Source organism: Pseudorasbora parva, chromosome 23 (assembly GCF_024679245.1).
Source record: "Pseudorasbora parva isolate DD20220531a chromosome 23, ASM2467924v1, whole genome shotgun sequence".
NCBI classification, from domain to species: domain Eukaryota; kingdom Metazoa; phylum Chordata; class Actinopteri; order Cypriniformes; family Gobionidae; genus Pseudorasbora; species Pseudorasbora parva.
In genome coordinates, this window is record NC_090194.1 from 25,365,985 (window position 1) to 25,378,853 (window position 12,869).

Here is a 12,869-nt window from a genome sequence, read left to right on the forward strand (position 1 = left end):
AACATTGTCATGTACCCTAAGGGTCATATGCATACACACACACACACACACTATAGGCGTGTTCAACTACAAGCTGTCTGAATGCAACTGATCAGCAAGGAGCTAAAAACAGAAACATGAAGTCAGACACTTTCTGCTTCCTAGAGTGATGCTTGCACAATGTTTGAATACTTTATCACAGATGGAGTGAAATAAATGCAATAGTTGTCAAATACACAGATGTTTCAGAGGCATGACTGTTATGTAAATCTTTATGTACTGCTTACAGCATCTGTTTGTACGATGAACTTCAACACAAGACTATATTAAGGAAGCTGGTTCTTTCTTTAATCAGTAGCCACCCATGTGTAAACGTAGCCCGAGTCGCTTATAGCACTTTGATGGCATAGGCGCAATCTCCATTCAGACAATTTCTAACCAGAGTGCACTGCTTAAGTCAGCCAGCAATCAGTCTGTGTGTTGCTGCATGAGTCAAACAAGCATTTTGAGGAGAATTAATTTAGGGAGCACAATGCAACCATGTCTGCAGTGCTTTATGGGACAAAACATTACCTGTAGAGCTCTTGCAATGATTTGCGTGCCAGGTTCTTGAGCATCGTGGGTAGTGTTTTTCATACGGAATTCTGCCGTTAAACACTAAAAATATTGTAAAATGATTGTTTCAAATACAGATACCAGTTAACCATGGAGCAGTATTTAAATGGGTCAGAGTCTAAAATTCCCAACTTCTGGAAGCCTATGGTTTTATGCATTATGGGACTTGCAAAGGTACAGAAGGACTGTCAGGGTCACCAGTGGCAGAATGTGCAAAAGCAGTTAAACCAGACATGAAGGAAAATGACAAGTCAGATACAAGCAAGAATTGATGTCAGTTTTATTGAGGAGCTTTCTTTTGCCCTTGAACCACCACAGGACCAAGTGTGGCCTTGCCTTCCCACTGAACACCTAGAGAGAAGAAACAAGTTAGAGCAATAAAAACATCGTAAGCAACCTTAGAAATAGCAAGATATACTAACCTCCATAGGGAGCAGCAGCAATTCCACCATCAGGACCACATGTTGAGTCACAGCAACCACAAACTTGGTCATTTCCATCAGCAGCAAACCACCTGCAACAGGACAAAGACACCACCTTCAAGATGAGCAAAGTCAGCTTTAAAATAAGATAAAGTGCAACGTACCCATTGGTGAAAGAACAGGATTTGTGCTCAGCGTCACTGGGTGCAGAAGCAAGAGTTGCCTTCACAACACACGTTATGTAGATCTGCAAGGGATGACAGACAAGTCAGAAAACCAAAGCAGATGGGAAGAGAAGTTGAATTTACTCATGATATGCGTAGTACATACAGAAGGACTGGAGCTCTCCTGGAACCTGAATGCCTCCAGCTGGATCTGGACCTTGTCAGCCTGGGACCGAGGCATGAAGCGGGAGCTGGAAGCTGTAGCCTTGGCATCCACAAAGCACCTGATGAGGTCAGCACAAAGAGAAACCCATGAATCCATTCAGAGTCACAGATCATTTCTAGTTGGTTGACATCAGTGACAGTTTAAAAAGAGCAACTAAAACGGTCCTATAGCGCCAAGGGCCATAACCTTACCCATGATTCTCAATGAAGGAATATCTCGGAAGGGAGTTCACATCAGGCACTTGAGTGGCCACACAGCTGTCCACAAACACACGCAGAGGCACATGATTGTACTGCTTCACAGATGCCTCAATGTTAATAACGCCACCCAGGAAATAAAGGTATGAAGGCCTCTGATTGGACCAATCATCTACAGATAAGAAAAGGGGACCTTTTAGGCACAAATCACAAGGATAAAGATTTATTTTATTAAAAACCTGTACCAACCCATCATGAGCTTCAGGGAGAACACCAAGGCTTCTTCACCAATCTCCGTTGAGGCATAAGGGACCCATGTTGGCCTCAAGGCATTACTGCTTACATTTTGAAGCCTGTGGTTCATTAAGGGACCCATTAAATGGTCTCCCAGTTGCACGGGAGGCAGTGAAAGGCACAGAGGTCACTTACCTTTGATAGTGGCACTGAACACCAACAACTGCACCCTCAGTCCGGGTAATCGCAGTACTTGCAAGAGCCTCAGGGGTGTAGGTAAGAGAAAAGGTGTAGACAAGCTCATCCTCATTCATCTGGAAGAGATTGAAGTAGTTAAAACAAAAGGGTTCCTCACAAAGATGATTGGGTGAACCATTAACCTTTAAGAAAGGTTTGTACCAGATGCCCTGGCATTACAAAGACAACAGCCATCAGGATTTTGGAGATCCTCAACTAGAACAAACTGATTACGATTTAGGAGTTCTTACCATCTGCACGCTGTTGCAGTCCTGTAACTCATACTCAAAGATGAGCACCTTAGACTGAGAGTCCTGACCAACAACAGGACATCCACCTAAAGACAGACCAGTTGGCTGGATCAAATGACCATTGCTAAACAAGTCCTGCTGGACCTCTACAAGGACCCGGTTCTCTCCACATTGAACCGCTACGCTGCTGGGAGTCACGGGTTGCCTCAACTGGAAGTTCACCGCCAACTCACTCTGCACCTCGGGAACGACAGGATACTTCCAATCCAAAGGCTTCACTGGACCCTGCAACAGCTGCTTCTCCTGAAGGCCAAAAGGGTCCTGTGCAAGGCCTCTGGAGGCAGAACCCAAAGGACTCTGAGCAACTTTCAAAGGGTTCCAGAGCCCTGGAGGAGAAAGGGCAGGACCTCTGGAAGCTGGATCGGATTTTGGCCCCATGCTTCTTGGACTTTGACTGTAGCTCAAACTTCCCCATGCATCAGGCAGATCAAATGCAACAATCACAGCCACCACTAAGACACCTTTTAGAACCTCCATCCTAGCAAACTTTAACACAAATGCCACAACACGCACCAGTGCTTGGCTTTGCCATTTTGTACATCTTTGAATGAAGGTGTCACCTCCCCTTTTAGTTTAATTGATTACCTTTGATTCTGCTCTGGACCTGTAGAGTTTATGCATCTCTGGGATCCACAGCTCTGCCAAGTGAAACTCTGCACTTTGGTATGGCTGCGTTTACACTGGCACAAAAAATAAAAAATCTGGGCCCGTATTTATCAAGCTTCTCAAAGTGCTATTTTAGTCTTAAGTGCTGAGAATTCATGACATTTACTCCTACTTTCAAACTTAAGTATAAAAGCAAGTTATCAAATTTCTTAAAGCTAAGAATCTCTCTTACTCTCCCAGTTATTTAAGACAGCTCGAGAGGTCTCTCAAGTGGTTAGGAGTTGCCAGTAGGGGCTTGTGATGGCGCTATGGAGACAGAGACGTGCGCAAATCTTTCAATAGAGGGAGAATGTGTTCGAAATGTTTGACGACAAATAGTTCATCAAACAGTATCGTTTAGACAGAGCAGACATCACCTTTTTCAGCACTGGTTAATGTTGGGTTTTATAAAAAAAAAAAAAATAAAATAAAAAACACTGTTCGAGTAATTCATTAAGCAGTAGCGATCGTTTCTCTCTCCTGCCATGTCGGTTTTCTTTTGGAATCCATGGTGGCTGATTATATATATAAAAAAATCTAGGCTATATATGGGCAATTTAACAGCACGCCAGTTTAAAGAAAATGAATTACATGGATGAAAACATGTTTATCTTTCATTTAAAATGTGTATATTATAATGTATTCTCTTGAAAACTCTTTATTGTCAAATGTGTATTGAATGTAAACTCCTCTTAGGAATTTCACCATTCAATGTGAATTTATCTTTATATTCTTAAATAAGGACATCTATTCAGTATTTGTGGCACAGCAAAGTGTCGTAAATCCACTCTAAGACTAGCACTTAAGATTTAGTCCTACACTTTACTTAAAGTATGATTGGGACGCTTGATAACTAACTTTTAAGCGCAGCTTTGAGCCAAGAATTGTTTTACTCTTAAGTCAATTCTTAGCAGTGTTCTTGTGAGTAATTCTAAGATGTTTGATAAATACGGGCCCAGATTCCCCCCGACCTACTGTTATTATCCAGTCTATCTGTTCTGTCAGATTGAGCTGCAAACATCAATGACAGATTTGAACTTATCCAAGCTTGAAATGGTCAACCGACGTGAATTATAAAATCATTTTAGTACGCCATTCAAATCATGAGGGTCAACCATGTTGCATTGCAAAGCGATCACCAACAGAACCATTTTGGATGGAGATTAATGCAAACACAGATATCAGTTACCAGTCATGAGTAAAGTGAATGTAAACCGGTGGGACAAAAAAAAAAGAAACAAAGTACATGGTCAAAAGATCAGTGTAAATGCAGCCATTTGTCTCTCTTCAACTAAAAACATATGCATCGGGTTAATTTACACAACGCCATTTTGTGTGCTTGAAAACACAAATTTTACCATCGTCTGTGTAAACAACAAAAACGTGAACTTTTGAAAACAGATATCATATGTCTAGGTTCATCTTTGATTACTCCTTCAGGGTCGGTCAGAAATCTTGGAGTAATCTTTGATGACCAGCTGTCCTTCAAAGACCACATCTCGGTCATGCAGGTTTGCATTGCACAACATCAGGGAAATCAGACTGTTCCTTACAGAGCATGCAACACAGCTTCTTGTCCAAGCCCTGGTAATTTCTAGACTTGACTATTGCAATGCGCTTCTGGCTGGACTTCCATCCTGTGCAATCAAACCGCTGCAAATGATCCAGAACGCTGCGGCACGTCTTGTATTCAATGAGCCCAAAATGGCTCATGTCACACCTCTATTCAGCTCTCTGCATTGGCTACCATTCGCTGCCCGGATCAAATTCAAAGCTCTGACTCTTGCTTATGGATCTTCCACAAGCTCTGCACTCCTACGAGTCTACACCCCCAGCAGAAGCCTTCGCTCCGCTAATGAGCGAAGGCTTGTGGTACCATCACAGAGAAGCATGAAATCCCTCTCCAGAACTTTTTCTTTCATTGTTCCTGGTTGGTGGAACGATCTTCCGTCCTCCATACGCACGACAGAATCACTGGCTTCATTCAAAAGACAGGTAAAATCTAATCTCTTCCATGAGCACTTAATCTTACATAAAAAAAAAAAAAAAATACTCAACTCCTGAGTTGTAAGTCACTTTGGATAAAAGCGTCTGCTAAATGTATAAATGTAAATGTAAATATGCGCATTTCGGGTTTGGTGGGTGTTTCTTGACAAAGTTTCAGCGCAGACTACTGGCCTGGCATGCATAATACAGCCTGTTTAGTACTTTTTTGAGAGATCCGTGTGAACGGGGATCAGTTTAACAAATATGCTGCGTTCCACTCCCACTTTAAGACACGCACTTGCAAACTACCCTAAGCATTTCCACTCCACCCCACCACCATTTTGAAGTGCAACCCACTTTGTGAGGTGGACAAGGGAAGTTTATATGGAGAGACCCTTGCTCCCTTGATTTTGACCGAGGGATCAAGTCTACTTCATATGTACACTTCAGGCAGCTTCATATACCACAGTGCAATGTGATTGTGACATCACCGCATATTACGTTTAATTTACCCCACCACAGACAACTCTATGATATTTTTAAAAACATTTATAACAACCCAAACACACCTATATACATATATAATGCTGCTTTAAACAATTTCGTGAAGGAAAAAATCAATCAATCAATCAACTCAATAGTGGATTCCAAGTGATCAAGGGCTTAGGGCATTCCAGTTCAGTCCATTGCTAATATTCCACCAGTAGTGGACACTCATGCAACGTAAGCAAAGATGCACATCCGAGTGATCAAGACGAAGGGAAGTTAGCGAGTGAAGGGCATAATACAAACTAACTGGAACGCAGCAATAGACTGTAAAAAAAAAATATGGACGTAGTGTCTGTGACATCACCCATAGGATTCTGAAGAGCAGTTTTGAAGTGCAAAGTAGAGACGAGCTGACTGTTGACATCTTACCAGCTTGACACTCCCGGGTAACAGAAAACGGGCAACAGAAAGCGGCAGGACGTGGGCTGGGCTGAGCTGAGGTGACGTGATGACTAACAGACAGCAGACAAACGAAAACCAAACCGTCCCTCAAAGTGGCCACGGCCTTAATTATGCAGAAATTTAAGGCTTTATATAATGTAAACAAATGTGTTACACAAAAAATCCACCCCCATCACAGTTGTAATGAAGGGGAAAAATTGCTATATAGACCAAAACCACAAATTTTACCAGGCTGTAAACATGTTTTTTTCTGCTGTAAAGTTGGATATTTTAACATGGAGCCCAATGAGATTCTGCTCCCTTCTGGAGCCTGTCCCTAGCAGCCAGTTAATGAATTGCAGTTTAAGTCACTTCCGTACTGGCATCAAGAGAAACTGGGGAGGTTTCCGCTTGGTTTAACATTGTCATGTACCCTAAGGGTCATATGCATACACACACACACACACACTATAGGCGTGTTCAACTACAAGCTGTCTGAATGCAACTGATCAGCAAGGAGCTAAAAACAGAAACATGAAGTCAGACACTTTCTGCTTCCTAGAGTGATGCTTGCACAATGTTTGAATACTTTATCACAGATGGAGTGAAATAAATGCAATAGTTGTCAAATACACAGATGTTTCAGAGGCATGACTGTTATGTAAATCTTTATGTACTGCTTACAGCATCTGTTTGTACGATGAACTTCAACACAAGACTCTATTAAGGAAGCTGGTTCTTTCTTTAATCAGTAGCCACCCATGTGTAAACGTAGCCCGAGTCGCTTATAGCACTTTGATGGCATAGGCGCAATCTCCATTCAGACAATTTCTAACCAGAGTGCACTGCTTAAGTCAGCCAGCAATCAGTCTGTGTGTTGCTGCATGAGTCAAACAAGCATTTTGAGGAGAATTAATTTAGGGAGCACAATGCAACCATGTCTGCAGTGCTTTATGGGACAAAACATTACCTGTAGAGCTCTTGCAATGATTTGCGTGCCAGGTTCTTGAGCATCGTGGGTAGTGTTTTTCATACGGAATTCTGCCGTTAAACACTAAAAATATTGTAAAATGATTGTTTCAAATACAGATACCAGTTAACCATGGAGCAGTATTTAAATGGGTCAGAGTCTAAAATTCCCAACTTCTGGAAGCCTATGGTTTTATGCATTATGGGACTTGCAAAGTTACAGAAGGACTGTCAGGGTCACCAGTGGCAGAATGTGCAAAAGCAGTTAAACCAGACATGAAGGAAAATGACAAGTCAGATACAAGCAAGAATTGATGTCAGTTTTATTGAGGAGCATTCTTTTGCCCTTGAACCACCACAGGACCAAGTGTGGCCTTGCCTTCCCACTGAACACCTAGAGAGAAGAAACAAGTTAGAGCAATAAAAACATCGTAAGCAACCTTAGAAATAGCAAGATATACTAACCTCCATAGGGAGCAGCAGCAATTCCACCATCAGGACCACATGTTGAGTCACAGCAACCACAAACTTGGTCATTTCCATCAGCAGCAAACCACCTGCAACAGGACAAAGACACCACCTTCAAGATGAGCAAAGTCAGCTTTAAAATAAGATAAAGTGCAACGTACCCATTGGTGAAAGAACAGGATTTGTGCTCAGCGTCACTGGGTGCAGAAGCAAGAGTTGCCTTCACAGCACACGTTATGTAGATCTGCAAGGGATGACAGACAAGTCAGAAAACCAAAGCAGATGGGAAGAGAAGTTGAATTTACTCATGATATGCGTAGTACATACAGAAGGACTGGAGCTCTCCTGGAACCTGAATGCCTCCAGCTGGATCTGGACCTTGTCAGCCTGGGACCGAGGCATGAAGCGGGAGCTGGAAGCTGTAGCCTTGGCATCCACAAAGCACCTGATGAGGTCAGCACAAAGAGAAACCCATGAATCCATTCAGAGTCACAGATCATTTCTAGTTGGTTGACATCAGTGACAGTTTAAAAAGAGCAACTAAAACGGTCCTATAGCGCCAAGGGCCATAACCTTACCCATGATTCTCAATGAAGGAATATCTCGGAAGGGAGTTCACATCAGGCACTTGAGTGGCCACACAGCTGTCCACAAACACACGCAGAGGCACATGATTGTACTGCTTCACAGATGCCTCAATGTTAATAACGCCACCCAGGAAATAAAGGTATGAAGGCCTCTGATTGGACCAATCATCTACAGATAAGAAAAGGGGACCTTTTAGGCACAAATCACAAGGATAAAGATTTATTTTATTAAAAACCTGTACCAACCCATCATGAGCTTCAGGGAGAACACCAAGGCTTCTTCACCAATCTCCGTTGAGGCATAAGGGACCCATGTTGGCCTCAAGGCATTACTGCTTACATTTTGAAGCCTGTGGTTCATTAAGGGACCCATTAAATGGTCTCCCAGTTGCACGGGAGGCAGTGAAAGGCACAGAGGTCACTTACCTTTGATAGTGGCACTGAACACCAACAACTGCACCCTCAGTCCGGGTAATCGCAGTACTTGCAAGAGCCTCAGGGGTGTAGGTAAGAGAAAAGGTGTAGACAAGCTCATCCTCATTCATCTGGAAGAGATTGAAGTAGTTAAAACAAAAGGGTTCCTCACAAAGATGATTGGGTGAACCATTAACCTTTAAGAAAGGTTTGTACCAGATGCCCTGGCATTACAAAGACAACAGCCATGAGGATTTTGGAGATCCTCAACTAGAACAAACTGATTACGATTTAGGAGTTCTTACCATCTGCACGCTGTTGCAGTCCTGTAACTCATACTCAAAGATGAGCACCTTAGACTGAGAGTCCTGACAAACAACAGGACATCCACCTAAAGACAGACCAGTTGGCTGGATCAAATGACCATTGCTAAACAAGTCCTGCTGGACCTCTACAAGGACCCGGTTCTCTCCACATTGAACCGCTACGCTGCTGGGAGTCACGGGTTGCCTCAACTGGAAGTTCACCGCCAACTCACTCTGCACCTCGGGAACGACAGGATACTTCCAATCCAAAGGCTTCACTGGACCCTGCAACAGCTGCTTCTCCTGAAGGCCAAAAGGGTCCTGTGCAAGGCCTCTGGAGGCAGAACCCAAAGGACTCTGAGCAACTTTCAAAGGGTTCCAGAGCCCTGGAGGAGAAAGGGCAGGACCTCTGGAAGCTGGATCGGATTTTGGCCCCATGCTTCTTGGACTTTGACTGTAGCTCAAACTTCCCCATGCATCAGGCAGATCAAACGCAACAATCACAGCCACCACTAAGACACCTTTTAGAACCTCCATCCTAGCAAACTTTAACACAAATCCCACAACACGCACCAGTGCTTGGCTTTGCCATTTTGTACATCTTTGAATGAAGGTGTCACCTCCCCTTTTAGTTTAATTAATTACCTTTGATTCTGCTCTGGACCTGTAGAGTTTATGCATCTCTGGGATCCACAGCTCTGCCAAGTGAAACTCTGCACTTTGGTATGGCTGCGTTTACACTGGCACAAAAAATAAAAAATCTGGGCCCGTATTTATCAAGCTTCTCAAAGTGCTATTTTAGTCTTAAGTGCTGAGAATTCATGACATTTACTCCTACTTTCAAACTTAAGTATAAAAGCAAGTTATCAAATTTCTTAAAGCTAAGAATCTCTCTTACTCTCCCAGTTATTTAAGACAGCTCGAGAGGTCTCTCAAGTGGTTAGGAGTTGCCAGTAGGGGCTTGTGATGGCGCTATGGAGACAGAGACGTGCGCAAATCTTTCAATTGAGGAAGAAAGTGTTCGAAATGTTTGACGACAAATAGTTCATCAAACAGTATCGTTTAGACAGAGCAGACATCATCTTTTTCAGCACTGGTTAATGTTGGGTTTTATAAAAAAAATAAAAATAAAAATAAAAACACTGTTCGAGTAATTCAGCAAGCAGTAGCGATCGTTTCTCTCTCCTGCCATGTCGGTTTTCTTTTGGAATCCATGGTGGCTGATTATATATATAAAAAAAATCTAGGCTATATATGGGCAATTTAACAGCACGCCAGTTTAAAGACAATGAATTACATAGATGAAAACATGTTTATCTTTCATTTAAAATGTGTATATTATAATGTATTCTCTTGAAAACTCTTTATTGTCAAATGTGTATTGAATGTAAACTCCTCTTAGGAATTTCACCATTCAATGTGAATTTATCTTTATATTCTTAAATAAGGACATCTATTCAGTATTTGTGGCACAGCAAAGTGTCGTAAATCCACACTAAGACTAGCACTTAAGATTTAGTCCTACACTTTACTTAAAGTATGATTGGGACGCTTGATAACTAACTTTTAAGCGCAGCTTTGAGCCAAGAATTGTTTTACTCTTAAGTCAATTCTTAGCAGTGTTCTTGTGAGTAATTCTAAGATGTTTGATAAATACGGGCCCAGATTCCCCCCGACCTACTGTTATTATCCAGTCTATCTGTTCTGTCAGATTGAGCCGCAAACATCAATGACAGATTTGAACTTATCCAAGCTTGAAATGGTCAACCGACGTGAATTATAAAATCATTTTAGTACGCCATTCAAATCATGAGGGTCAACCATGTTGCATTGCAAAGCGATCACCAACAGAACCATTTTGGATGGAGATTAATGCAAACACAGATATCAGTTACCAGTCATGAGTAAAGTGAATGTAAACCGGTGGGACAAAAAAAAAAAGAAACAAAGTACATGGTCAAAAGATCAGTGTAAATGCAGCCATTTGTCTCTCTTCAACTAAAAACATATGCATCGGGTTAATTTACACAACGCCATTTTGTGTGCTTGAAAACACAAATTTTACCATCGTCTGTGTAAACAACAAAAACGTGAACTTTTGAAAACAGATATCATATGTCTAGGTTCATCTTTGATTACTCCTTCAGGGTCGGTCAGAAATCTTGGAGTAATCTTTGATGACCAGCTGTCCTTCAAAGACCACATCTCGGTCATGCAGGTTTGCATTGCACAACATCAGGGAAATCAGACTGTTCCTTACAGAGCATGCAACACAGCTTCTTGTCCAAGCCCTGGTAATTTCTAGACTTGACTATTGCAATGCGCTTCTGGCTGGACTTCCATCCTGTGCAATCAAACCGCTGCAAATGATCCAGAACGCTGCGGCACGTCTTGTATTCAATGAGCCCAAAATGGCTCATGTCACACCTCTATTCAGCTCTCTGCATTGGCTACCACTCGCTGCCCGGATCAAATTCAAAGCTCTGACTCTTGCTTATGGATCTTCCACAAGCTCTGCACTCCTACGAGTCTACACCCCCAGCAGAAGCCTTCGCTCCGCTAATGAGCGAAGGCTTGTGGTACCATCACAGAGAAGCATGAAATCCCTCTCCAGAACTTTTTCTTTCATTGTTCCTGGTTGGTGGAACGATCTTCCGTCCTCCATACGCACGACAGAATCACTGGCTTCATTCAAAAGACAGGTAAAATCTAATCTCTTCCATGAGCACTTAATCTTACATAAAAAAAAATAAATAAATACTCAACTCCTGAGTTGTAAGTCGCTTTGGATAAAAGCGTCTGCTAAATGTATAAATGTAAATGTAAATATGCGCATTTCGGGTTTGGTGGGTGTTTCTTGACAAAGTTTCAGCGCAGACTACTGGCCTGGCATGCATAATACAGCCTGTTTAGTACTTTTTTGAGAGATCCGTGTGAACGGGGATCAGTTTAACAAATATGCTGCGTTCCACTCCCACTTTAAGACACGCACTTGCAAACTACCCTAAGCATTTCCACTCCACCCCACCACCATTTTGAAGTGCAACCCACTTTGTGAGGTGGACAAGGGAAGTTTATATGGAGAGACCCTTGCTCCCTTGATTTTGACCGAGGGATCAAGTCTACTTCATATGTACACTTCAGGCAGCTTCATATACCACAGTGCAATGTGATTGTGACATCACCGCATATTACGTTTAATTTACCCCACCACAGACAACTCTATGATATTTTTAAAAACATTTATAACAACCCAAACACACCTATATACATATATAATGCTGCTTTAAACAATTTCGTGAAGGAAAAAATCAATCAATCAATCAACTCAATAGTGGATTCCAAGTGATCAAGGGCTTAGGGCATTCCAGTTCAGTCCATTGCTAATATTCCACCAGTAGTGGACACTCATGCAACGTAAGCAAAGATGCACATCCGAGTGATCAAGACGAAGGGAAGTTAGCGAGTGAAGGGCATAATACAAACTAACTGGAACGCAGCAATAGACTGTAAAAAAAAAATATGGACGTAGTGTCTGTGACATCACCCATAGGATTCTGAAGAGCAGTTTTGAAGTGCAAAGTAGAGACGAGCTGACTGTTGACATCTTACCAGCTTGACACTCCCGGGTAACAGAAAACGGGCAACAGAAAGCGGCAGGACGTGGGCTGGGCTGAGCTGAGGTGACGTGATGACTAACAGACAGCAGACAAACGAAAACCAAACCGTCCCTCAAAGTGGCCACGGCCTTAATTATGCAGAAATTTAAGGCTTTATATAATGTAAACAAATGTGTTACACAAAAAATCCACCCCCATCACAGTTGTAATGAAGGGGAAAAATTGCTATATAGACCAAAACCACAAATTTTACCAGGCTGTAAACATGTTTTTTTCTGCTGTAAAGTTGGATATTTTAACATGGAGCCCAATGAGATTCTGCTCCCTTCTGGAGCCTGTCCCTAGCAGCCAGTTAATGAATTGCAGTTTAAGTCACTTCCGTACTGGCATCAAGAGAAACTGGGGAGGTTTCCGCTTGGTTTAACATTGTCATGTACCCTAAGGGTCATATGCATACACACACACACACACACTATAGGCGTGTTCAACTACAAGCTGTCTGAATGCAACTGATCAGCAAGGAGCTAAAAACAGAAACATGAAGTCAGACACTTTCTGCT

General features: G+C 42.3%; 2 protein-coding genes across 2 annotated transcripts; both read right to left on the minus strand.

The window, feature by feature from the left end:
• Nucleotides 1–874: 874 nt before the first annotated feature.
• On the minus strand, nucleotides 875–2,913 carry LOC137062395 (zona pellucida sperm-binding protein 3-like). The gene is made up of 8 exons (XM_067433273.1): nucleotides 2,326–2,913; nucleotides 2,033–2,151; nucleotides 1,853–1,956; nucleotides 1,598–1,775; nucleotides 1,347–1,464; nucleotides 1,181–1,263; nucleotides 1,017–1,108; nucleotides 875–945 (listed from the first exon to the last, which is right to left on the minus strand). Exons 1-8 carry the CDS (start codon nucleotides 2,860–2,862, stop codon nucleotides 875–877), a joined length of 1,302 nt encoding a protein of 433 aa, XP_067289374.1. The 5' UTR covers nucleotides 2,863–2,913.
• A 4,325-nt stretch (nucleotides 2,914–7,238) lies between these two features.
• LOC137062396 (zona pellucida sperm-binding protein 3-like) lies at nucleotides 7,239–9,226 on the minus strand. The gene is made up of 8 exons (XM_067433274.1): nucleotides 8,690–9,226; nucleotides 8,397–8,515; nucleotides 8,217–8,320; nucleotides 7,962–8,139; nucleotides 7,711–7,828; nucleotides 7,545–7,627; nucleotides 7,381–7,472; nucleotides 7,239–7,309 (listed from the first exon to the last, which is right to left on the minus strand). The coding sequence occupies exons 1-8, from the start codon at nucleotides 9,224–9,226 to the stop codon at nucleotides 7,239–7,241; spliced, it is 1,302 nt and encodes a 433-aa protein (XP_067289375.1).
• Between the last annotated feature and the right edge of the window lie 3,643 nt (nucleotides 9,227–12,869).